At 47.5% G+C, this 21,729-nt stretch overlaps 11 protein-coding genes across 11 annotated transcripts; 6 read left to right on the plus strand and 5 right to left on the minus strand.

The window, feature by feature from the left end:
* Window positions 1–633: 633 nt before the first annotated feature.
* Window positions 634–1,893, plus strand: N7487_002807 (uncharacterized protein; the record flags this gene model as incomplete). Its single annotated transcript, XM_056870554.1, has 6 exons — window positions 634–709; window positions 774–1,228; window positions 1,284–1,410; window positions 1,463–1,537; window positions 1,591–1,695; window positions 1,760–1,893. 6 exons carry the CDS (start codon window positions 634–636, stop codon window positions 1,891–1,893), a joined length of 972 nt encoding a protein of 323 aa, XP_056735338.1.
* A 53-nt stretch (window positions 1,894–1,946) lies between these two features.
* Window positions 1,947–3,009, minus strand: N7487_002808 (bZIP transcription factor; the record flags this gene model as incomplete). The annotated part of the gene is made up of 2 exons (XM_056870555.1): window positions 1,947–2,698; window positions 2,769–3,009. Coding segments are annotated over 2 exons (993 nt in total), but the record flags the coding sequence as incomplete, so codon positions are not given.
* Window positions 3,010–3,293: 284 nt separating this feature from the next.
* On the plus strand, window positions 3,294–3,545 carry N7487_002809 (uncharacterized protein; the record flags this gene model as incomplete). Its single annotated transcript, XM_056870556.1, has 1 exon — window positions 3,294–3,545. One exon carries the CDS (start codon window positions 3,294–3,296, stop codon window positions 3,543–3,545), a length of 252 nt encoding a protein of 83 aa, XP_056735340.1.
* Window positions 3,546–4,158: 613 nt separating this feature from the next.
* N7487_002810 (putative arsenate reductase (Arc2)) lies at window positions 4,159–4,723 on the minus strand (the record flags this gene model as incomplete). Its single annotated transcript, XM_056870557.1, has 3 exons — window positions 4,159–4,337; window positions 4,402–4,516; window positions 4,571–4,723. The coding sequence occupies 3 exons, from the start codon at window positions 4,721–4,723 to the stop codon at window positions 4,159–4,161; spliced, it is 447 nt and encodes a 148-aa protein (XP_056735341.1).
* A 336-nt stretch (window positions 4,724–5,059) lies between these two features.
* N7487_002811 (arsenic resistance protein) lies at window positions 5,060–6,388 on the plus strand (the record flags this gene model as incomplete). Its single annotated transcript, XM_056870558.1, has 4 exons — window positions 5,060–5,333; window positions 5,387–5,529; window positions 5,587–5,673; window positions 5,741–6,388. 4 exons carry the CDS (start codon window positions 5,060–5,062, stop codon window positions 6,386–6,388), a joined length of 1,152 nt encoding a protein of 383 aa, XP_056735342.1.
* A 964-nt stretch (window positions 6,389–7,352) lies between these two features.
* Window positions 7,353–8,225, plus strand: N7487_002812 (bZIP transcription factor; the record flags this gene model as incomplete). The annotated part of the gene is made up of 3 exons (XM_056870559.1): window positions 7,353–7,418; window positions 7,490–7,753; window positions 7,806–8,225. Exons 1-3 carry the CDS (start codon window positions 7,392–7,394, stop codon window positions 8,223–8,225), a joined length of 711 nt encoding a protein of 236 aa, XP_056735343.1. The 5' UTR covers window positions 7,353–7,391.
* Window positions 8,226–8,265: 40 nt separating this feature from the next.
* N7487_002813 (uncharacterized protein) lies at window positions 8,266–9,343 on the minus strand (the record flags this gene model as incomplete). The annotated part of the gene is made up of 5 exons (XM_056870560.1): window positions 8,266–8,297; window positions 8,345–8,521; window positions 8,569–8,923; window positions 8,982–9,086; window positions 9,140–9,343. 5 exons carry the CDS (start codon window positions 9,341–9,343, stop codon window positions 8,266–8,268), a joined length of 873 nt encoding a protein of 290 aa, XP_056735344.1.
* A 1,101-nt stretch (window positions 9,344–10,444) lies between these two features.
* N7487_002814 (transcription factor domain-containing protein) lies at window positions 10,445–13,860 on the minus strand (the record flags this gene model as incomplete). The annotated part of the gene is made up of 3 exons (XM_056870561.1): window positions 10,445–13,508; window positions 13,569–13,635; window positions 13,704–13,860. 3 exons carry the CDS (start codon window positions 13,858–13,860, stop codon window positions 10,445–10,447), a joined length of 3,288 nt encoding a protein of 1,095 aa, XP_056735345.1.
* A 1,265-nt stretch (window positions 13,861–15,125) lies between these two features.
* Window positions 15,126–15,452, minus strand: N7487_002815 (glutaredoxin family protein; the record flags this gene model as incomplete). Its single annotated transcript, XM_056870562.1, has 1 exon — window positions 15,126–15,452. The coding sequence occupies one exon, from the start codon at window positions 15,450–15,452 to the stop codon at window positions 15,126–15,128; it is 327 nt and encodes a 108-aa protein (XP_056735346.1).
* A 225-nt stretch (window positions 15,453–15,677) lies between these two features.
* Window positions 15,678–16,846, plus strand: N7487_002816 (cysteine and histidine-rich domain-containing protein; the record flags this gene model as incomplete). The annotated part of the gene is made up of 3 exons (XM_056870563.1): window positions 15,678–15,783; window positions 15,935–16,451; window positions 16,534–16,846. 3 exons carry the CDS (start codon window positions 15,678–15,680, stop codon window positions 16,844–16,846), a joined length of 936 nt encoding a protein of 311 aa, XP_056735347.1.
* Window positions 16,847–17,962: 1,116 nt separating this feature from the next.
* N7487_002817 (putative ethanolamine kinase) lies at window positions 17,963–19,943 on the plus strand (the record flags this gene model as incomplete). Its single annotated transcript, XM_056870564.1, has 5 exons — window positions 17,963–18,525; window positions 18,614–18,725; window positions 18,851–19,278; window positions 19,356–19,702; window positions 19,769–19,943. The coding sequence occupies exons 1-5, from the start codon at window positions 18,349–18,351 to the stop codon at window positions 19,941–19,943; spliced, it is 1,239 nt and encodes a 412-aa protein (XP_056735348.1). The 5' UTR covers window positions 17,963–18,348.
* Between the last annotated feature and the right edge of the window lie 1,786 nt (window positions 19,944–21,729).

A 21,729-nucleotide genomic window follows, 5' to 3' on the forward strand; every position in this document is an offset into this window, starting at 1 on the left:
GACGGTACTCTCTGTTTGAGGGAGAACGTGACTGAACAGAGTGATTCATTTCCAGTTGTATAATGAAGAAAGGAATCCCACCTGTGCGACCCAGGCGGCTTTGTGCGCACGCTTGGCCCTGTATATCCTCTCAATTTGGGTATAATTTGGTTCAATTAAATTCAAGAAGCAACCTATCGTCTACATAGGAATTACCATCATCTATGGCGAAGTGCAATTCTATCATATATCATACTTGGACGTATTCTGATATTACATCTAATCTCGGCTATAGGGCATAACTTGTAGGAACTAACGGAGTTTTCATCTTACCTCCTTGATAGTTTCAAATGCCATATTTCTACTATATTCCATTATCTTCTACTTACTCATCCAAGAATTTGGAAGAACACCCTGATGGACTTGATCCTTGATGACAGTGAGCTAACCCGATACGGGCTCTAGTGGAGATTTTTGTGGACGCTGGTTGGTCCTTCCGAACTATACCAACAATACACTTGAAGGACACTTAATCCCATTATCACCGAGAGAAAACATATAAAGCGGACCATTTCATCTGGCTGAAATGGAGGACATATCAATCAAGGCTTCTTTGTTTTCTTCATTGCTCTAAATCTTACACCTCCACCCAATATGTCCAACAATCAACAAGTTCTCCGCTCCGAGGTCGTCCTCGAGAAGTATGGCAAGGCCCTTGCTGGGAAGACAGGTAAGTCTAGATTCCCATCATCTTTTAAGGATAAGAATGCTGATGAAACATCTTCCTTTCGTAGTGCTCATCACCGGCGTTTCCGACGACTCCATTGCAGGCGAACTCGCACTTCAACTTTCCGCCGCCGATCCAAAGCTACTCATCCTGAGTGCCCGTGCCGAATCAAAAGTGGCAGGAATTAGAGAAAAGATCAAGTCCACCAAGCCAAATGTGGAAACTCGCTTTCTCAACTTGGACCTGAGTGACTTGAGCGCCGTGCGAAATGCTGCCGGAGAGCTGAAAGATGTGTCTCACATCGACCACCTTGTCTGCGTCGCCGGTGTAATGTTCCCGCCTTACAGCAAGACAAAAGATGGATTTGAGAGTCAACTAGGAGTCAATTACCTGGCAAACTTCCTGCTTGTGAAATTGCTTCTACCGAAGATCCGTGCCGCAGGGCCCGATTCGTCTGTGATTATCATGGCCTCGTCCATGGTCAAACAAGGGAAGATCCACTTCGATGACGTTAATTTCAGTGTGAGTTTAATTCACTGGTTATGTTTAGCAGTACTGACATTCTACTTCCTTGTAGGATGGCCAGACATACGACCCTATGGTCGCATATGGCCAGTCGAACGCTGCGAGGGTTATGTTTGTCAAGAGACTGGGTGAGAAGTTGAAGAGCGAGAAAATCCGTGTTTTCAGTATTGATCCTGGTGGTATGCCTTGGTTCTTCTGCCGATTCAATGGGTATAGCTGACGAATATATAGCTGTTCAAACTGGTCTGCAACGACACTGCCCTCCGGAATTTTTGGATCAGGTCGCCGAATGGAAAGAGGCCGGAGGTATGTTCGGCTCTTTTGCTAAATGCTTTGATTCTCACTAACGACATGTTTAGCCATGGTTGACATGGATGGAAAGCCAATCGAAATTCCCCCATGGACTACTACCTCAGAAGGAGCCGCTACAGTCATCACAGGAATGATTGACCCTACCATCGCAGGTAAGTAGAACGCCTTGCCAAGCCTGCATCTCGAGTTTCTTTTACTAATCATGTCCATATTCAGAGTACAACGGCTCATACCTCAGCCAGAACGCAGTCTCAGACCACGAATTGCACACCCATATCAACGACGAAGGCAACTGGACCAAACTCTGGGATCTAAGCGAGAACCTGACCCAAGAGAAGTTTTCTCTATAGGTTATTTGGAGTTGAGAAGAGTTTGATCTGTTTATTATATATAGGTTGAAATATCACTCAATCTCGAGCACGATAGGCTTTTCCCCTCGCTGTCTCCTCCAGTAATTAGAAGATTTGACTATGTCAGGACAATCTGTTGCCATCCATTTCCATTTCCTGATGATTGTCTCCGAGAGCTCATAAGCAAATGGATCCCAAGCTTCGCCCCAAACGCGAATCCCGACTTCTACTTCTTGTGACGGTCCACAAGTTCCATAAAAGTCGCAGCATAGTTCATCTTCGTCAATTACATTTGTCCTCATCAGGAGAGCCTCCCGGAGAGATAACACAGGAATTAAATCAATCCAGGGATGGTGGATAATCTTCCTCTGTTTCTGAGATGGAAACAGGCTTGCTGGGAGATGTACCGCCGACATCAACGGTCCGACGAGGTTGAACTGTGACGCAAGGTCTTCATTGAGAAGATCAAATGTGAGGCCCAGGAGATTGGCATTGATTAACAGAGCGCGAAATATATTGAACTGGGCGTCGTAAAAAGTGGGATTGCGTGGGAGAACGGGGTTCTCAATCATATGCATGGCTTTTCCATAAAGTTCATTCATAAGCTTATCGTGCCGAGAAGAGTTGGGGTAAGATAGATTTTGTTTATTTTGATTGAGAGGCGACGATGGTTGGGTAACTTGATGGCTTGTTGCTCCATCAGTAGATGTGCTTCTTTTTCGGATGTTTGAATCATCGACATAGACAATCCATTTCCTATCTGGCGTTTTCTGTTTGCCTTTAGACTCTAACGCCTTTCTTTTTCCTATATATAATGTTAGAATGAATATTTGATACTTGAAAGGCCGGATGTGGCGAATAAGAGTGCCACCTACTGCTCGCACGTTGATTGAGGCGATTTTGGAGTCGTCTTCGAGCCGCGGGATCCAACATGTCTCCCGAATTACTTGAAGCTGTTTGCTCGAGAGCTGGCGGGTGATCAACTTGGGCAGTCATCTTTAAAAAGCTGTAGTTGAGGAAACGAGGTGGTAAGAAGTGAGAAGGTTTAGACGGGAGGTGGTCGAATGCCAAGATCGGAGTTAGCGTTAGCTCCGAATAAACGCGGACAGCGAGACATTCTACAACATATCAACTATTTTAGAACTAATCTACCCATCTTGGCTTTTCGATCGAGTGTAACCACACATATAGACAATTTTTAACTATCTTACTAACCGCTGAGCAACTCGGAAACGCGTCCGATGACCTCTTCACCCCTTCATATTCATGACGTAGCTCAGTGGCCAAACACCAAAACAGTAATATCTCCAATGTCTTCGAGATAGCGAACGTCTATGGAAATTATTCTCTCATATTATATGGAATCCTCGGCCTTTTTCTCATCTATTGCGGGATAGAATATGACACTTGCCTCCAAACTCCGCCAGGTACTTACCTGTGGCCGTAAGAAAGATTCAGGTCCCCCACCAATAAGTGAGCCACGCACAGAGACTGGGGATGACAATATAGAGGATGAATCTTATGGGACCTTGAGTGAGGTCGCTGCTCCGGCTCCGGTTGAGCCTACAACTGAAGAAGAAGAAGCGCGGCACGAATCCCTAGATAAGAACCTCTCTGGGGCACATTCTCACCCTCAACTCGGCAATAATTGAATGGTTTGATCATAGGTACCTAGTCCCAGTACCCTTCCTATTTCTTGTTTACGGTATCGGCCATATTACTAACATCCTGAAGAACGACTTCACGAAATGCACCAGCAAGCAACCTTTGGGGAAATGAGTAACAGTCTTCCCGGACACCAATAGCTCCAAAGATACCCTGTTTGTTCTTAAATACTGCATACACACAATACTACCCCCCTTTGATCAGGCATCCCGAAGAATTTTGGATTGAGGCTCTGTGCAGGGTTAACCCTGTCTATGCATGGCGGGCCCCACTAGTTTAATTATGAGCTTAACTATACTCTTGAGTACCACTATTCGGGTCGTAGACGGATTTGCATTTATATGCAGAATAATAAATCTAATGCATATCAGGGATCAGGCATTTCCTGCCAACCGTTGGACCATGGTTCCATAGCTGGTATAGTATATTACATCTGGCGAGACGGGGCGTGTGGCTTACCTGATTGGGCAATGTGCTCGAGCATTTCATAACACTCGAGTGGGCTCTCTTGTTAACGCAGCTGGTTTGAGATCCTTCGGTAAAATCGAAAGATGACCGCAAATATCGTATCATACGATTGATTATTTCGACTAAATATTTCTATTTTGTCCAGACAGAGGCATCGTACCCATCCATCAAGGACGTATAGTCTGGACCAGCCGCAGCCCATCCTTTAATACCCCCCGAGAGAACCAAGCTCTTGACCTCTGTATCCTGTTGATCTTCGAGGTAATCCGCAAACCATCCTGATGCACGAGTACCTCGGCCGGCAGATGACCCTGAATATAGATCAGTATTGGCGTTTCAAAAAATATGCTATTATATTCATTGTGTAAGGCTTACCGCAATACCAAATCACATATTTCACACTGCTGTTCGATACCAGAGAATATAATGTTGGGATCGTAGGGTATAAACTCTGGGCTGGCAAGTTCAATGATCCTCGGATCGTTCCTCCCTTTTGACACATCAGCGCATGAAAATATCACTATGTGTTCCGAACTGCCCATACCTCATAGTCTGTGCGACGCAAATCAACAAGTAGAAAGTCTTTGCCTGCTTGTTTACCCTCTCGAATCCATTGCAATAGCTCTTCTCGCGATATGGATGGTGCTGCACCCCTTGGTGCGGGATATGCAGCATGCCATGGAATCTCGGCTGACATAGTGGTTAAGACAAATTCTGAAGTTAAGAATTGCGATATTCGACACTTCTCGGACTGTTATGCAGGTAGAATACCCCGAATACCCCGCCTGGGAGGAATGTCACTCCTGCTTTCTGATTGGTTAAGGTTCTTCGGGTGACGAACGGGAAGTGGACCCTTCGAATTCCATAGTCTGATCCTTCAGCCAATCAGCGCCTGCCAGTGACATATCATCACCATTTATTTCCAAAGATCTCAGGACGAATATAAAACATGCTCTGCTGTCTGGTACGTTCATTGAATTCCAACAATCGTCTACTCAATCAGTCACTAATCGAGCAATTTCGATTAGTCACTATGGCATCAATACGCCCACCAGCATGTTCACATGTCTCCAGTCCTCCCAATGACCAAATAAAAGCATGCGACATCGAAAAGCAGAATGAAGCCTCTTCTCCAGATGAGCCATCGAAGAAACAATCTATGTTCTCAAGTCTCGGTCTTCTCGACCGATTCTTGGCAGTATGGATTTTTCTTGCTATGGCAATTGGAATCATCCTGGGCAACTTTGTCCCAAACACAGGCCCTGCCCTGCAAAGAGGAAAATTCGTAGGAGTCTCCGTTCCAATCGGTACGTGCAAACAACTCCCAACGTTTGTTGTTTTTACTCACTGAATATTCTAGCTGTGGGACTTCTTGTCATGATGTACCCTATCCTATGCAAGATTCGGTTTGAATCCCTGCATCATGTTTTCCGAGCGAAGGAGATTTGGATCCAGATGGCCTTCAGTATTCTTCTGAATTGGATTATCGCCCCTTTCCTCATGGTTCGTAACTCTAACATTTACATGACACGAAGTTTATCACTGACTTGGTTTTATTAGCTGGCATTGGCTTGGGCGTTTTTGCCCGACGAGCCAGAATTGCGACAGGGACTGATCATTGTTGGATTGGCACGGTGCATTGCTATGGTAGGTCTAAACCACTCAGCAACTCACCCTTGGAAACGAGACTATTCTAACTCTTATCTTCTATCAGGTCCTAGTTTGGACAGGGCTAGCTGGAGGCGATAACGAATACTGTGCCATCCTCGTCGCTCTCAACTCGGTCCTGCAGATGGTTCTTTTCGCTCCAATGGGTGTTTTCTTCATCAGCGTCATCAGTGGCGATTCAGTCACTTTTGAATATTCAACAGCTGCCCAGAGTGTTGCGGTATTTCTCGGAATACCTCTCGGGGCTGCAATCCTCACCCGTTTCGTGCTCCGACGAATTTCTGCGAAATGGTACGATGAAACCTTTTTGAAGTGGCTTAGCCCATGGTCTCTCATCGGCCTTCTGTTTACAATCCTTGTGCTATTCGCCTCGCAAGGCCGCCATGTGGTCCACCAAATCGTCTCTGTGGTCCGAGTCGCAGCACCGCTCATCGTTTACTTTCTGATCATCTTCTTTGCGACCCTCCTTGTCGCATACAAATTAGGTTTCGGCTATAAGCTGGCCACTGTGCAGAGCTTTACAGCTGCAAGCAACAATTTTGAATTGGCCATTGCTGTTGCGGTGGCGATGTTTGGCGCGGATAGCAACCAGGCTCTTGCTGCAACTGTGGGGCCTCTCATCGAGGTTCCTGTACTGTTGGGTCTGGTATATGCCGTCAAATTGATAGCCAGACGAGTTGGGTGGAATGACTAAGACAAAAATGTAGAATCTTAGCTATAAAATAATTTAGACAGACAGTCCTAGATAGATATCAATTTGAAGTCCCACAAACCGCGGGGTGCCTTTTTTTGTTTAGTCCTGGAATATTGTCCGTGGTGCAACAACAACTTTCCTTCACCGCCCATAGTTAGATATCCATACATCCAATGCCGCACACCCTGTCTCTATTCAGTCCTGTGCCTCTCAAGTCTCCTGCTTAATAGGGCATCGGGGCTTTGTGATGGGCGGATTTACGCACGGTCATGCCGTGTGTTGTTTCATTGCAGACCGACTGTCGCTCCCAGGTAGCATAGTTCTCATCCGAGCTGTTAGGCTTACTAATAATCTTGACTATCCATGGATCCGTACCAAAAACGGGGCCATTAACAAGAAAGGAGATTTCATTCACAAGAAACTATTAAATCGTACATGGTATCAACCATTCCATGTAGACCTTAGGCAGGTAGAGCTCCTTACGTAGGCTCGTTATCGAAGTCAACAGGAATGCTCTCCAACCACCCAAAAGTCAGTCTTCGGCCCCCCAAGACTGGATGCGAGAAGCTTAATATTCCGATCCCCGAGAAAGTAGGAGCCGTGAAGGACACCGAGGTATTTAGCTAGACGTAGAGATGCGTAGACATAGAATGTAGTCTGCCCGGTTTGTGCGATATATCGAGAGGTTTGAGCGTAGATACGACAATGTTCATGATATAACGAGTAGTATGGGGATTTCTTGGCCCTCTGTGGCGTGGACTGGCGATAGATAGTGATGAGTAGCTTGGTACACTTCCTTATTGGTTGTGCACCTTGACATGTGTACCTAATCAGTGACATGCCACTTTCAGTTCATTGGACGACACCAACTTCCCCCTTACTTTCTCCACTTGCTTTTCACGTAATATCACGTTCCTACCTTAGAAGGTTGAATATCTTCAACTTCATCTCTTTCCCCAACATAGGTGTTAACTGTTACAGATTCTTGAGCCCAACTTTAACTATGCCTCGCCCAAAAACTAAGACCAAGGTCGGTTACCTCTGGCTCGTCCCATATTATTATTCTTTTGATTTCGTCCTACTCATGTTCAACCCATGTAGAGCGAAAATCTCGCCCGCATTCGCAATAATCAACGGCGCTCAAGGGCAAGGCGACTAGACTATATTCGGGATTTAGAGGAAAAAGCAAAGAAATACGACGAGCTAATTGCATCAACTCCTTCCCCATCGCTATCGAAATTTGATAAATTACAGTCCGAAAATGCCTGGATGAGAGGGTTACTGGCTACCCTAGGCTTCAATTTCAACTCTGTGGACCCACCTCCCGAGAGCATCCACGACAGCGAACCCAACATGATGTCAGCGGTAGGGTCACCAGATAAAGCAATCATTATCTTAAGTTTCTAATTATTTCAAGATCACGGGCTCGGTTGCTACTAGCGTGGAGACTCGCCAATCTATGGAAAATCCAACTTCCTTGTCATTCTGGGAGCAATGGGACTCGTCAGGTCTATCGCCTGACATGGGACTGGATTTCAATACTCCGTTACTATTGAACAATTTGGATACTCTCTCGGCAGAATCAACAGAACCGAATATTGAGCCCAGCAGCTACCAGGGGACCCAGGAGGCCACTGAAACAAGTCCTTCGAGCAACATGAATACAACTCTGTGCTCTTTAGCATGTCAATGGGTGATCCAATGCAATACAAAAGGCGTGGAATTGGATGTCCTGTACTTTCGGATGGAGCGTGGTTTCAGAAAAGGGAACAATCCGCTGGAGGGATGCAGGGTGGATAATCAAGTCCTTATTAAGGTTTTGACGGAAATATCTTGAGATAGATCGGTTCAATTTCAATTAATATGCGGTATTTCTCTTACTGCTTGACCGCATAAATTTGGAACGAGCCTGTATGAAAGTCAGACTTGGTTTAAGAATTAAAAACCTTGACTCACCGGCCCATTCATTAAAGTCACACTCCAGCAAGTCTCCTTCAGTGCCATTCTTCCCTCGTCCTCCCCCACAGCAACCAGATGGCTCCGACCGGTCGTTCGTGTCTCCAAGATCCATCTGACCCTGAACCAAATCTTTGTAAATATTGATGTCACTGTGGGTATCAACAATCACGATATCTAAGGGGAAATGGACGGTTAGTAAAACACACAAGCCACAAGCACACCTGGGTAAGCACCTTTGAATCCTGCCTCGGAGAGGTACTTCTCATACTCATGAACCTGGCTAGCCCCTGCAATGCATCCAACATAGAAAGACAGGCTGTTGACCACTTCTTGCGGAAGTTCCTTTCGGGTCAGGATATCACTGATAGCAAGGCGACCTCCAGGCCCCAGTAAGCGGAACATCTCGTTGAACGCAAGATGCTTGTCAACTGTAGGAACAAGGTTTACCACGCAGTTGCTGATGATGCAGTCGGCGGTAGCATCTGGCAGGGGGATAGAGGTGATCGAGGCTTCGATGAAGGATGCGTTGGAGGCACCCGCTTTCTCCGCATTTTTGCGAGCGAGCTCAAGCATGCTCTATATCATTTGCGTTAGTGGGGGTATCTCAAGTCGTTGATAGAAGGGGGATTCTCACCTTCGTCATGTCCACACCAATGGCTTTCCCTTTAGGGCCGACTTTCTTGGCTGCCAGCAGAACATCGATGCCACCGCCACTCCCCAGATCAATCACCGTTTCGCCCTAGAATAAATTGTTAGGCAGCTGTAAGATAAGATAGGTGGTCGTCAACACACCTCTCGCAAGTTGGCCAGGGCTAGGGGATTCCCACAGCTCACCCCAAGGTTTGCAGCCTGGGGTATTGAGCTCAGGTCTCCGGAGTCGTAGCCAAATGCTTGGGCAATATTTTTCTCGGCTTCCTTCTCCTCGTTGGTGGAATCTCGATCAGCCAATTCACCATAACGATTTTGGACACGATGATATATTGGGGCTGGGTCCATATTGTGACTCTGGTAGGTGAAATGATCGTTGGAAAAGAAGTGGCTGCAAAATGTAAATGGGTGCAGGTTTTATGTTTAAATATCCCGCGCAGATGTAGCAGCATGTCACCACCTTCGGATGAACGCTCCAATCATTACGCCCTAACAATCAAAATAATAAGATGACTTGGCCCTATGCCGTCATAGTGTGAGATCTTGGGGCATGTAATTGGCTCTCACTGTTTTTGGCATGTCACTGCATTAGGAACGAGAGGGCATGAAAGGTCTAGTGCTTAGATAATCTCGAGATCTCACTCTTGAATTAAAATCAATATACAAGAAAAAAGAGAGGCGCAGACCCGCTGTTTACCCCCAGCCCCTTGGGACCGCCACCCCCTTCAGGTACTCGGTGCCGGTCAATTACCCTGTGGGTGTGGAAGAGAACGCCTCTATAACGCCAGTTTGGCAAAGGAAACCATCAAGGGTAACCCCTCCCGCGCCAGTAGCTATATCATGCGTACCCCCCATCGCACTGAGCTAACCGGGGCGGATCTGCTGGGAGGGACATGTTTTCTTTCCTTATAACTAACCTATTTCCTAATTAGGAAGTGCAATTAACTAGGCAGCCAGAGTTCAATTACCCGGTATTAATTTCATTTCGATACTTTATTGCCGCAAATATTCCCTACGAAAGTTGCTGTGTCGTCGTTTTTCGAGTCGAGAAGGTTGACATTTCTTCCAATCCAGTTTCCCTTCTATCATCGGAGTCTCCTTGCAGTCATTCTCCTACTTCCACCAACAACACTCGAGTTCCTTCTTGGGCTCAAAAACCTTCGTTCTCCAAGAAGAGATCTGCTCCACACGCACGTGGTTAGACTCTTTTGTCTCTGATATACCATTGACAATATTCCAAGACTAAGCCAAAAAAAAAAAAAAGAATAAAAACTAAATTATCCATAGATACACTACATATATCCATGGATACATCAGGAGGATATCTATATCAAGTAATACCATTGATAAGAAAGAAGATTTCATTCAGAGAAGCTATTACATCATACATTTTCTTGAATTCATTGCGGTCCAGGACTAGCACCACCGTTCGAGATGAAGAAAACACCTTTACTTCTCCACGACATCCAGGTCAACGGGAATACTCTCGATCCACCCGAAAGTCAGTCGACGGCCAGAAGCGGTGGAATCTTCCGAACAAGCATCTTCCGGGAAACGTGGAAAGGGCACATCCAGCCCGAGTCGGTCATACAGTTGGTGCCATATGATACGCACAAGCTGTACGTCATTGTCAGCAATCACGGGAAATGAATCTCCGCCGGACACCATGAGTACGTCGTTAAGCTGGTCCAGCATGGACCGAGCTCGTCCAATTCGCCGTCCCAACTTTGGCACCATTGCACAGCATTCCTCATACATGCGAAGAAGGCCCTGAGCTCGACAGAACTGTGTCCTTATTGTTGTAGCCGACCTAGCGGTGCCACCAGTTTCAACTCGCTGTATCCAACCGATTGGGAAGCTGTGCGAGGCAATCAGGATGAGAGCAGCGGCATAGAGATGGTCAAGCTGCTCAAACTTCGAATCTTCATCATCCTCCTGGTTGAAGGATGTCCATAAAGTCTTAACAATGCCCTGGGCGGCAGCGATGCATTTTATGGCACCATCCTGAACCAGGCTAAGAAACGGATCCGAATTCACAGAATCCACGTTCTTGCCAGCTATATGAGGAGTCATTTCACAAGTGCACGAGTAGGAAAGTCGTAGGCACAAGACAAAGAAAGGGCGGTACTGGCGCAGCCGGAAGTAATTGTATCGCATATGAGTAACAAGGGACATGCGACGAATAACCAAGTCTTCCTCCAATGTCAAATCGATGCTATACCCCTTCCATTTCAGAAATTCGGGTAGGCCATGGTTCCAGCTGAACAGATTTCGATTGAGATCCTGGAAACCACTTAGGTCCACGACAGAAAGCCATTTAATGGGGCATTCCATACGAGTCACACGTAGGTTGTTTTCGACAGTGATGAGCTGATCTGTGTGTTTGTAGAGTGAGGCGGAAGCAACGAAGAAAGAATATGCCGCGAGGCGTCGGTTGCTCTGGTCACCTCCCATGTTGTTCTCAATCAGCGACTGCAGCGGCATTGGCAGATCATAGAAGGTATCGAGGTATTGATCAACAATTCCAAGCTGGAGGGTGAGAGAAAGTTTCTGCATCCACAGAAACTGCCATACTAGGCGCACCTGCTGCAAGGATTGCTTGTCGACGGCGAGGCGCCCACCGTGCATGGTTTGGATCCGAAGTGGCTGTGCTCTGGCAATAGAAAGGGACAGGGTTTCCCAGGCCAGTCTCAGATGTCCGACCATATGAAGATACTGGGTTCGGAGTATCTGTTGGTGGAAATATTGAAGCGACGACTGAGAGCCCAGAGTCACAGGAATGCGAGATGTAGCAGCATCGTACCATTTCCGGGGCTCTGAGGGGTCCTCATCGCCAATGAGGACACATGCAATTGCGAGGCAGAGGCCGAGGGTCGGATCAATACTCTTAGGTTCAAGGTTGCCGTGGTTCAATGCCAGGGCGAAAGTGACTTTGAGTTTGTCTAGATCAAGGATTGGAATAAAATGAGCCTGCTTGGCAAGGAAGATATTCCAAAGTTTCTTTGGGACTTCGGAGTTAAACGGAGAACGCAAATGAGGTGGTGCAATGATGTTGTCACGGCCCGACGACTGGGTGCCAGAAGGAGCACGCTTAGGAGCCGGAGTGGTCATCTTGTTGGGGTTCGAGGACTGGGTTCTAGAAGCAGCACGTTTGGAAGCCGGGGCAGCCATGTCGTTAAACTGGCCGCCAGAAGCAGGACGTTTCTTGGATGCCGGCTCGATGGAAAGCGACGCAGTGTCGCTAGATTGCGACGACTGCCTGCCAGAAGGAACATGCCTCTTAGGCCGGATGAAAGGATCGGACGACGGCATGGTGGCGTCAGTCAAATGAATGCGTTCCACAGGCGATGTGGGTGAAGATGAAGAACGAGAGGGGAAAAGAGAAGGATGGGTGATTGAAAGAGAGATGGAGGTGACAGAGTTTTCTTTATGGGTTATTGTTGCTCTTGAGGGTGTCTCTGGCGTGTGCGAGGAAGGCACGCGTGGAGACGTAGACTTGGGTGGCACCTTCCTTGTTGAGATCAGAGTTTCTGCTTTGACACCTAGACTACCCGTGCTGACATTGGTAATCCCACCATCTGGGTCTAAAAGCTCCGCAAATTTCCTACGGGTTGAAGGGCTCAGCTTCGAGTTGGCCCCTATCGCTGCAAGAAGCTGGGCGCCGAGGAAGCCGATACGTGGGTCTTCCTTGTCCAAGCCATAGGTATCAGGATTAAATATGATTCTTTTTAGTCGATGGAGGAACAGGTGGTTGTGATCGGATGTTGGAGCCGCCGATGCACTTGACAAGCACTCTTCGACGCATATGATACGCTCTTGCATCTTCTTATCCTCGGGGCTCATCAATGGGCCATATAAGAAGTTCTCAAAGCGGCTGAGAAGAGCACGGGAGCATCGACCACCCTTTTCCAGCTTGATTGTTGCATTTTGCATGAGATCATCTTCTTCACGCCACTCGTTATTCAATGGTGTGGCACTCGATCCAGCAATCGTGGGTTCAGTGGTTGGGCGTTCAGTCTTAGCTTTCATGAGTAGCTTGACGATGTTGCGCAAAGGGCCTGCTGCAAGATTGCGATGTTTCGTTCTCTGAACGTTGATTTCGGTAGTCAAGTTGCATCGGAGCTCCATCTCATCTTGAGGCAGAGTAGGAGATATGCTACGCAGTGGAGGAGCCGGTCTACTTTCACTGGGCATACCGGTGCTAAATGGTGTGTTTTGGTCCTGTTCCAACGCAGATCGCTTAGCGGCAGCTCCAGAGCCAAGTTCAGATATCTTTTGCCGTTTCGCAGGAGGCTGCTGGGGTATCTGCGTCTGCTGAGCATGGCTGAAATCATGTGGGATGGTTGATCCAACCACATCATTGACAAGCTCGGTCCGTTCAGAAGGACTGTTTGTAGCTCTTGGTCTTTTGTCGCCCGTTGTGGGTAAAACAGAGTCATTATTGAACACTGGCACTGAAAATGGAGCACCAGTCTTCTTGGTGATTCCGTCCTCGGCACTTTTGTTCTCGGTACTAGATGATATAAAATCAGTCATTTTGACTCGACCAAACTGATATCACGGATATACATACACTGGTAAGGCCACGGAAGGATATATGCATTCTGCTTCAAAGCCCAAGCTCTGACAGGACTGGCAGGCTATGTAAATAGTCAGTCGTCAATGCACTTGCAATCCTCATTGCCCTATCAAGTCATGGGGTACTTACATGGTCTAGTGCGATCACAGCGCTTGTGCTTTGTCTTGCATTTCATACAAGGAAATCCCGGCGGGTGGGTTGACTGTGCCGAATAAGTCGTTGATAATGGAGCCGATGGTGGCCGCAAAATGTCAGCGCCATTCGCCATTGGCGTTTGATCAGCCATTGCCAGGTTCAGTTCACTTAATTCATTTAGTGAAGAACTAGATCTATGAGGGTGGCAGTATCAGAGTACGTTGCTCAGACTCAGGAGGATAGAGTTCGCCTCGCTGAGTTGACTTGATAGAGACTGTACAGTTCCCCATAAAGCCAGCAACAAAGAGCTTTTCCTTTTGGAAAATCACTCGCCAATTTCAAAGACTGGACTTTTTGAAATGATCAAGTGGAACTGAAGAGAATGGAGATGTTGGTTGTTGGTTGTTCACGAAGTAAATACAGTTCACGGTGAAGTGAGAACAACCATTTGCACCTGCGATGAGAAAGATTTTGAGCCAGCACCACAGATTGGATTTGAGGACTACTTTCTGAGGAATTAAATAATATGTTGATCTGAAATGATTCACTGGGGAATAATTGATGAACACACGTCGAGGCGCGTGGCAGAAGCGTGATGGTCACAATGACAGATGGTTGTGAGGCTTGGATCACCACGAGAAATTCAAGGCCGAAACAAGAGTTCAAGGTCCAGTCCAACTGCGCCTCATCAAATCAAATCCCCTGAATGATAGACCTCATCTTCTTGCGTAGTGGCGATGATACCTGAACCGGGCTGCCATTCGAGTAAGAGTTAGGGGTGGTTGTTATCTTACCGCCTAACCATTTCCACTACTATACTCCCAATGCCAATAATAGCCCTATGATATCCATCTGGGAGTACAAAAGGAACTAAAAAACGTGCGCACGACAATTTTATTTTTCTAGTCATCAGTTCAGTTTACCCAGATACTTTAAGACAAGAGAGAGTGACTGAGCTGTGGCTAATACCACAAGTATTAGGGTATTTGTACGAAATAGCCGGGTTAGGTCAATTTGGGTAGCAAAACTGATTGGAATTAGAGATCAAGTACATATTCAACACATTAAGACGCCCTTGACGAAGAAAGACTACATATATACATATATTGTACAATTATGAGGTACCTGTGCACAGCATGAGTGGATCTACCATCATCCACCTGACAATCAAAGATGGACCAAATACGTGAAGTATACCCCCTTGTAGAATGTGCAGGGGGCAGCTAATTCATGCGAGCAGGGCTGGGGAAGAAAGTATGCAAAGATAATGCAAGAAGCGCCATATGCATTATTGTGTCGGTATTACGATGTCGATCCCTCGATATAGGAGAATCCCCCCGGTGGGTAATGGTTCCCGCCAGCAGACCACGAGAATCGGTACAGTTGAACATTCAATGCTCGTCCAAAATAAAATGATCAGGACTGTGCTTTTTCCGCTTCGTCCACCGATCGCTCGACTTCTTGCTCTGTCCATCGATGGAACAATTTGCGCGCGTCGGAGAGATTGGCCTCCTTAGGCACCCCGTTGTGGACTGACTGGACATGGAGGACTGGAACATCAAACTCGTAAACATCCTTCCAGGATTTGTTTCCGGGTTCCATGATGTCCGCTTCGACATATTCAAAGGAGCGGCGTTTCTGGAGCTGAAGCACAGTGTTTTTGGCGGTATCGCACAGGCCACAGCCTGCGCGTGTAAACAGCGTCAAGCGGGCTGGACTGAGAAGGACACGCGTAGGAAACATGGAGAAACAATATAGATTATGCAAGAAATGAATTCAACCACGGGATTTCAAGATGGCCGGTGCCGTGACGCGAATGCGGTCAGGGAGTTCTCCGCGATGGAACATTCGAGCTCCCCCGCTAAACCCTGTTAGGCAACCTGCGCCATTCTCTCCAGAATACTTTACAATCTTCTCTTTCGACTCAGTCCCATCAACTATCTTATAATATCTGTCTTGCTATACATAATGGCAGGCAAGTGCGTCCACAAAGCGTGTGGAAAGACCTTCACCGACCCAGAAGAAGACTGCGTGTATCATCCGGGTCCCCCAGTGTTCCACGAGGGGCAGAAAGGTAAGTACCTTGGTGTTCAAGCTATTCCAGATTCGTGGCCCTTGAGTCCACCAAGGGTTCACGGGGGACCATTGCGGCAGCGCAATGTGACACCTGATCGTGTTTCTAGCTTCTGCTACGTTTCTACCCCGCGGCACTGCTAACTTCTCAGGCTGGAAATGCTGCAAGCCCCGCGTCTTGACCTTTGAGGAATTCCTCGCCATCCCACCATGCACAACTGGGAAGCATTCCACCGTCGATGACACACCCGTCCCCGAGCCCAAGGCTGAGGAAGTCATTGCTCCTCCTACACCGACCGAGCAGAAGAAGTCCGAGCGGCTACCCATCTCCGCTACCCCGACTATCGCAACTTCAGCGCCGCCTGAGAAGCCAGTCATCGAGGAGCCTGAGTCTGATGACCCTGATGTGGAGATTCCGGCTAACGCAACGTGCCGTCGGAGGGGTTGTGGCGCAACCTATACCGGGTCTACTGCTCGCGATGAGGAGAAGTGCGTTCACCACCCGGGCCAACCGGTCTTCCACGAGGGCAGCAAGGGGTGGTCCTGCTGCAAACGCCGGGTGCTCGAGTTCGATGAGTTCCTGAAGATCCCCGGCTGTACAGAGAAGACGAGACACTTGTTTGTTGGCAAGGCCAAGCCCGCGGGCGAAGAGAAGGTGGACACAGTTAGGTGCGTACAAGACAACACAGGCGGACTAGCTCTGCTATTTTGTTTGGGAAATGGCAAACTGATATACTTTGGCATTCTACAGAAACGATTTCTACCAGACTCCCACCGCCGTCAACGTCTCCCTCTACCTTAAGAAGATTGACAAGCAACGGGCCAAGGTTGAATTTGCTGCCAACTCGATTATCTTCGACCTTCCTACCACAGACAACAAGCGCTATCAGGATACATATCCTCTCTTTGCATCAATTGACGCGGAGAAGTCAACTTTCCGCGTGCTAGGCACCAAGCTAGATTTGAGCTTGATCAAGGCTGATGGCACTAGCTGGCCGGTGTTGCGCAGTGATGACAAGTGGACTGGACAGCGCATCCAGGTTGGCAATGCTGGACATGCTTGATTGGGGACATGTATAAAAAAAAAAGTCTACACGATAGAAAATTCCAACGGTTATGACGGTGATGATAAATTGAGATCTCAGCTCCAGCAGTATATGTAGCTGTTCAACCGCGGCACATACATGGCTTGAGGTGCTATAAGCATCAACGAGATATATCTTGGCAAGAGTAACCTGAACATTACAGGTTCGATCTTATAAAGATATGGCATCGCAAGAGCTTATAAACCTAGCAAGGCTTATAAGGCGCTTTTAAGATGACTTGCAAAAAGTACGTCGTACATTTACACCATATGCCAATTACCAGTTGAAGATCGTAAGATATCCAATGCTACGCTCCTGCAACCTCTGATCAAATTTGAAAGATCAGAGCAAGCAGAGACAAACTCATATCACATGAAAGTGACTGAAAAAATGGTATGTGACGCCCTCTCCACAGCTAGCACCCATGGGGCTTCCCGAAGGATACCCTAGCAAAGCCATAAAGTGATTGGGAAAAAGAGAGACGCCTTTACTCTCCAGGGCCGGGAACGGAAGAAAACCCATCATGGCCGAAACCATAGGATAACCCTCAGCAAGCCACATTGTGGAGCCCCGTTGAAATTTACATTAAGTTATGTAAACCTCTACTGATGATGGAGAGAAAAGAAAAAAGAGTAAAGGCGCGGGCGAGGAGATCCTATTTATGCGTCTGGAATTCGATATACGCTAGTGCTGATTGGGTTTCGGTGTAAGTATTTTTCCATTTGGTTGACTAATATTGGATTTTATGACTAATTTCACTTTTTTTGTTGAGTGATTTTGTCGGATTGGGTAAGTAGGGCTAATCTCAGGGCTATACCAGTACATGTGACCCTAGACCCGCTTTAACCTCCTCTTTCATGTGATTGTCCCGTGACTTGCTTGCACCGTACATTACAAAGTTACATAGGTACATTCGAGATTGCTTGAGTACCATTTCCCAACCAAACAGCAATTGAAACAAGCAATACGACATCAAAAAAACGTTCTACAGTTATCCAATAGGTTCATATCTCAAACAACCGAAACTTTATACATCCATGTACCACTAGTAGTAGTGGCGGTGGGAAAGTCCCTTTTTATCTTCTCAAGTACCCTGGGCCCCAGCAAATAATCACATCTTCCAATCACGGGTCGGGAGCACGAGACCTCCCCTCGCTGTCTCAATTAACCTCCCCGCCATCGATAGCGCCTTTGAATTCTTCGCCCCTGAATCTTTTGTACCTTCGCCATAATACAGAATCCGCCTTTCCACATTGCGCTCTATTTCTTTCCAAAATTTTATCTCCATTCGCACATTGCGCTAGCAGCCTAGACGTGTGCAATTGCCTAAATCTTGAATTCAGGACATCGTCACTGTTATAGAGGCGGTGCCTCTCAAGCAGTTGTGGACTAATTTAATAGTACAAGATTATCCCGACACCCAAACCAACTCAACTCGCGCCCATACCCCTTTTTCCACCTCCGCTCCACTCAACTCCAACATGGGCTCGACAGAGACTAAGGCGGCCACGCCAGAATTCCGATACATTCCCCTATCATACAACCATGCCGACTCCCAGTCATCTGCTCTCAGACTAATCCTGACCCTCAACCCCGACTGGGAGGGTCCTGGCAACAACATTGAGTTCGTGCGATTCACCGACGGCATCACCAACACCGTGTGTCTCTCTTTCTTTCCCCAGTGCCGCTTCCCACGAGACCAGCAATAAGGTCATCGGAATCCAGTCGTGACTAACAGATTCCTAGCTCCTGAAAATTATCAACTTGAGACCCGGCCTGACGGAGGAACAAATAGACAATGAGGCAGTACTGATGAGGGCGTACGGAAATGGCACAGAGATCCTCATAGATCGCGAAAGTACGAGCATAATACCCCCGACGGATAACCTTCGTCAAAACCCCCACTTCTCAACCCACAAAAAAGCCCCTCCGCGCCTCCTTTGCCCATTGCGACATATGCTGAAGTAGATCAATTATTCTTAGGAGAAACCAACTCCCACGCACTTTTGGCCAGCCGCGGCCTAGCCCCGCCCCTCCTCGCTCGATTCAAGAACGGCCTGCTCTACCGCTTCATCCGAGGCAGGCCCTGCAGCCACCAGGATCTAGTCTCCCCGCCCATCTGGCGCGGTGTCGCTCGCCGCCTGGCGCAGTGGCACGCCGGCCTACCTAGTAGCGGAGCCGCATCTGTCGAGGATGTCTCTGTGACCAAGATCGCGGATGTCCAGGACGATGAGATCACCGTAATTCAGCCTCGGCGCGCGGGCCCATCTATGTGGGCTGTGCTGCAGAAGTGGGTGTTGGCTTTGCCAGTCACCACACCCGAGCAGCGCGCTCGTCGGTTGAGTCTGCAAGCAGAGCTGCAGTGGGCTCTGGATCTTCTGGACGATGGGAAGGGAATTGGTGAAGACGGGGTATGTGCCTCTCGGTCCCGGTCCGCTGGAAACGCGCGTCGCGTCGTTGGATATATGGCTAATCGCTGGGTTTATAGCTCGTATTTTCGCACTGCGATCTCCTCTGTGCCAACGTCATTGTCCTCCCCAGCGAGAATGGTGTTACAACCTCTGAAGATGGTATCGCGCCTGTCAACTTCATCGATTATGAATATGCGGTCCCTGCGCCTGCAGCCTTCGATATCTCCAACCACCTTGCTGAGTGGGGTGGCTACGACTGTGATTACAACATGATGCCGACAAAGTCTGTGCGCCGTCAGTTCCTTACTGATTACACGAAGAGCTACTGTGAACAACGCGGTCTTGACGCTTCATCTGAAGCTGAGATTGTCGACCGGCTGTACGAGGATGTTGACCGTTTCCGTGGCATCCCCGGTCTCTACTGGTGAGTTCAGCTAACACAATTGGAAAAACAACGTATTGGGCGTACCATGCTAACACTATCTCCTAGGGGTGTTTGGGCACTAATCCAAGCACAAATCTCGCAGATCGATTTCGACTATGCCAGCTACGCTGAGACCCGTCTTGGCGAGTACTACGCGTGGAAGCGCGAGGTAGACGGAAGCCGCAAACAAGCTGGAGAGGAGATGCCGCTGCGCGAGTCCCGATGGGCGTCAGAGGCGTAAAGCCATTCGCGGTTCTCCTTTTTTTAGTTCCCATTCTCTCCTACGCCTATGAAATGACGTCTATTAATTCCCTCGGCGCCTCATTTTCCCGAATACTTTGTCAGCGCTATCAATTCCTCACCTGGGCATGATCCTGACCAAATCTCACCTACCCCTTCACCTCATTCTTGCAATTGCAAGAACCCTCAAAATGGCACTCCAGAAATTCAACAATATCCTTGGAGTCAGCCTACACCGAAACCGAATCTAACCCATGAAACAAATCAAAGTTGTGGTCTTGGACGACCACAGACGAGGTTGGACTGAGAGGTCCAACATATGAGAAAATAAGAGAAAGATAAAGGAGGAACACTTTCCTCCGATTGCAGTGTATGGTCGGAGCAAAATTCTTTGTATCTGTCGATATAGATGGTGTGTGTCTCTTTGCATTGTGGTGGCCATTTTTCCTGGTCTTGTGTGTTGCCTTTCAACAACGTCATAGCTGGGGTGTTCTAAGGTTAACATAGTTTCATTTTCCCCCCTAATTTTTGAATCAAATTATTCTGAAGGCTTGTTTCTAAGGTTGTTTCTATATCTACATCAGGGGATGCTGGGAGCTTGCCACAACAAGTTCTCACTCAACAGTATCTAAATCAGGTTGGTCCCAACCTGTGGTAGTGTAGGTATTGTGTTGATATTTCTGGTAGACATAATCGTTACATTTTGAATTAGAATTGATTGTGAAAAAAAAAAAAAGAATCTAATAAACAGAAAATTGAAGTTGCAGAGAAATATATATATCCATTGCAATACTTGCATAAAGTAAACCTCCAACATCCATTTAGTAACACCATACTTTTGATATTTAGTTACTCAATGCAAAGATTTACCAACTCATTTCTAAACCCAACGAGATATGCGCCAGCCCCCCTAAATACCTCTGAACCTTTTTATTAATTTCTGTTGTTCGCCACGTATCCAAGATATTACTAGCCTAGGACCAGTTGAATCAACAACGATTTCAAAGAATCCTAACAATTTAGCAGCCGGATCCCTCTTCAAAAGCTCCTCCAAATACCCCTTCAATCGATGAGAGTTCTCAACATCCCATCTAACGCGCTTCATCCACACTGACATATCAACAGACCCATTCTCCTCCCCACATACGATAGACAGCATCCACCCGCTCCAAAGTGGGTCCTAGAACCTGCAGCAACGCGCGCAGCTGCCAAGAATTCCTCACCCAGCTGAGGAACCGCTCCTTCCTTTCCTACAGGCCGGGCGAGCGAGCTGCACCGGTTGTGTCGGAATGGGCAATCGCTTGCGACTGGGACTAGCTATCCCTTCCGTGAACTGCCTCAAGCGATCATCTCGATAAGAATTGCCCTTCTGTAGATTACCGAGGCGCCAAGGGCCTTTCCATATACCTGGAGCTACCTGAACTCTGAAAATGACTAGATAGGACATACAGAAGGCGCTGGCAATGATCTGGTGGATCAAATCCGGGGGATTCGCAACATGACATCGTCTGACTTTGACGGTAGGCTCTGATTCCACTGTGATGGGAATGCCGAAACACGAGGCCAAATATACAGGGAGGATGTGGGGAAGATGCCAAAGAAGCGTTCTTTAAGGTCATTTGGAGTTTGGAAGGCGTTCCGCTGCAAAGGCCGAGATTGTACACGCGCGATGTACCTCGTATGGAGGGTAACCCTAAAACATGAGTTCTAATGGCGCGACTCGCCGTTCGAACCCATCCATACTTTTTGGTCCTCCCAAGAGGCAAGGAAGTAGAAGAAATACGAGG

Source organism: Penicillium crustosum, assembly GCF_028827405.1.
Source record: "Penicillium crustosum strain IBT 35664 chromosome Unknown utg000001l_segment0_segment0, whole genome shotgun sequence".
NCBI lineage: Eukaryota > Fungi > Ascomycota > Eurotiomycetes > Eurotiales > Aspergillaceae > Penicillium > Penicillium crustosum.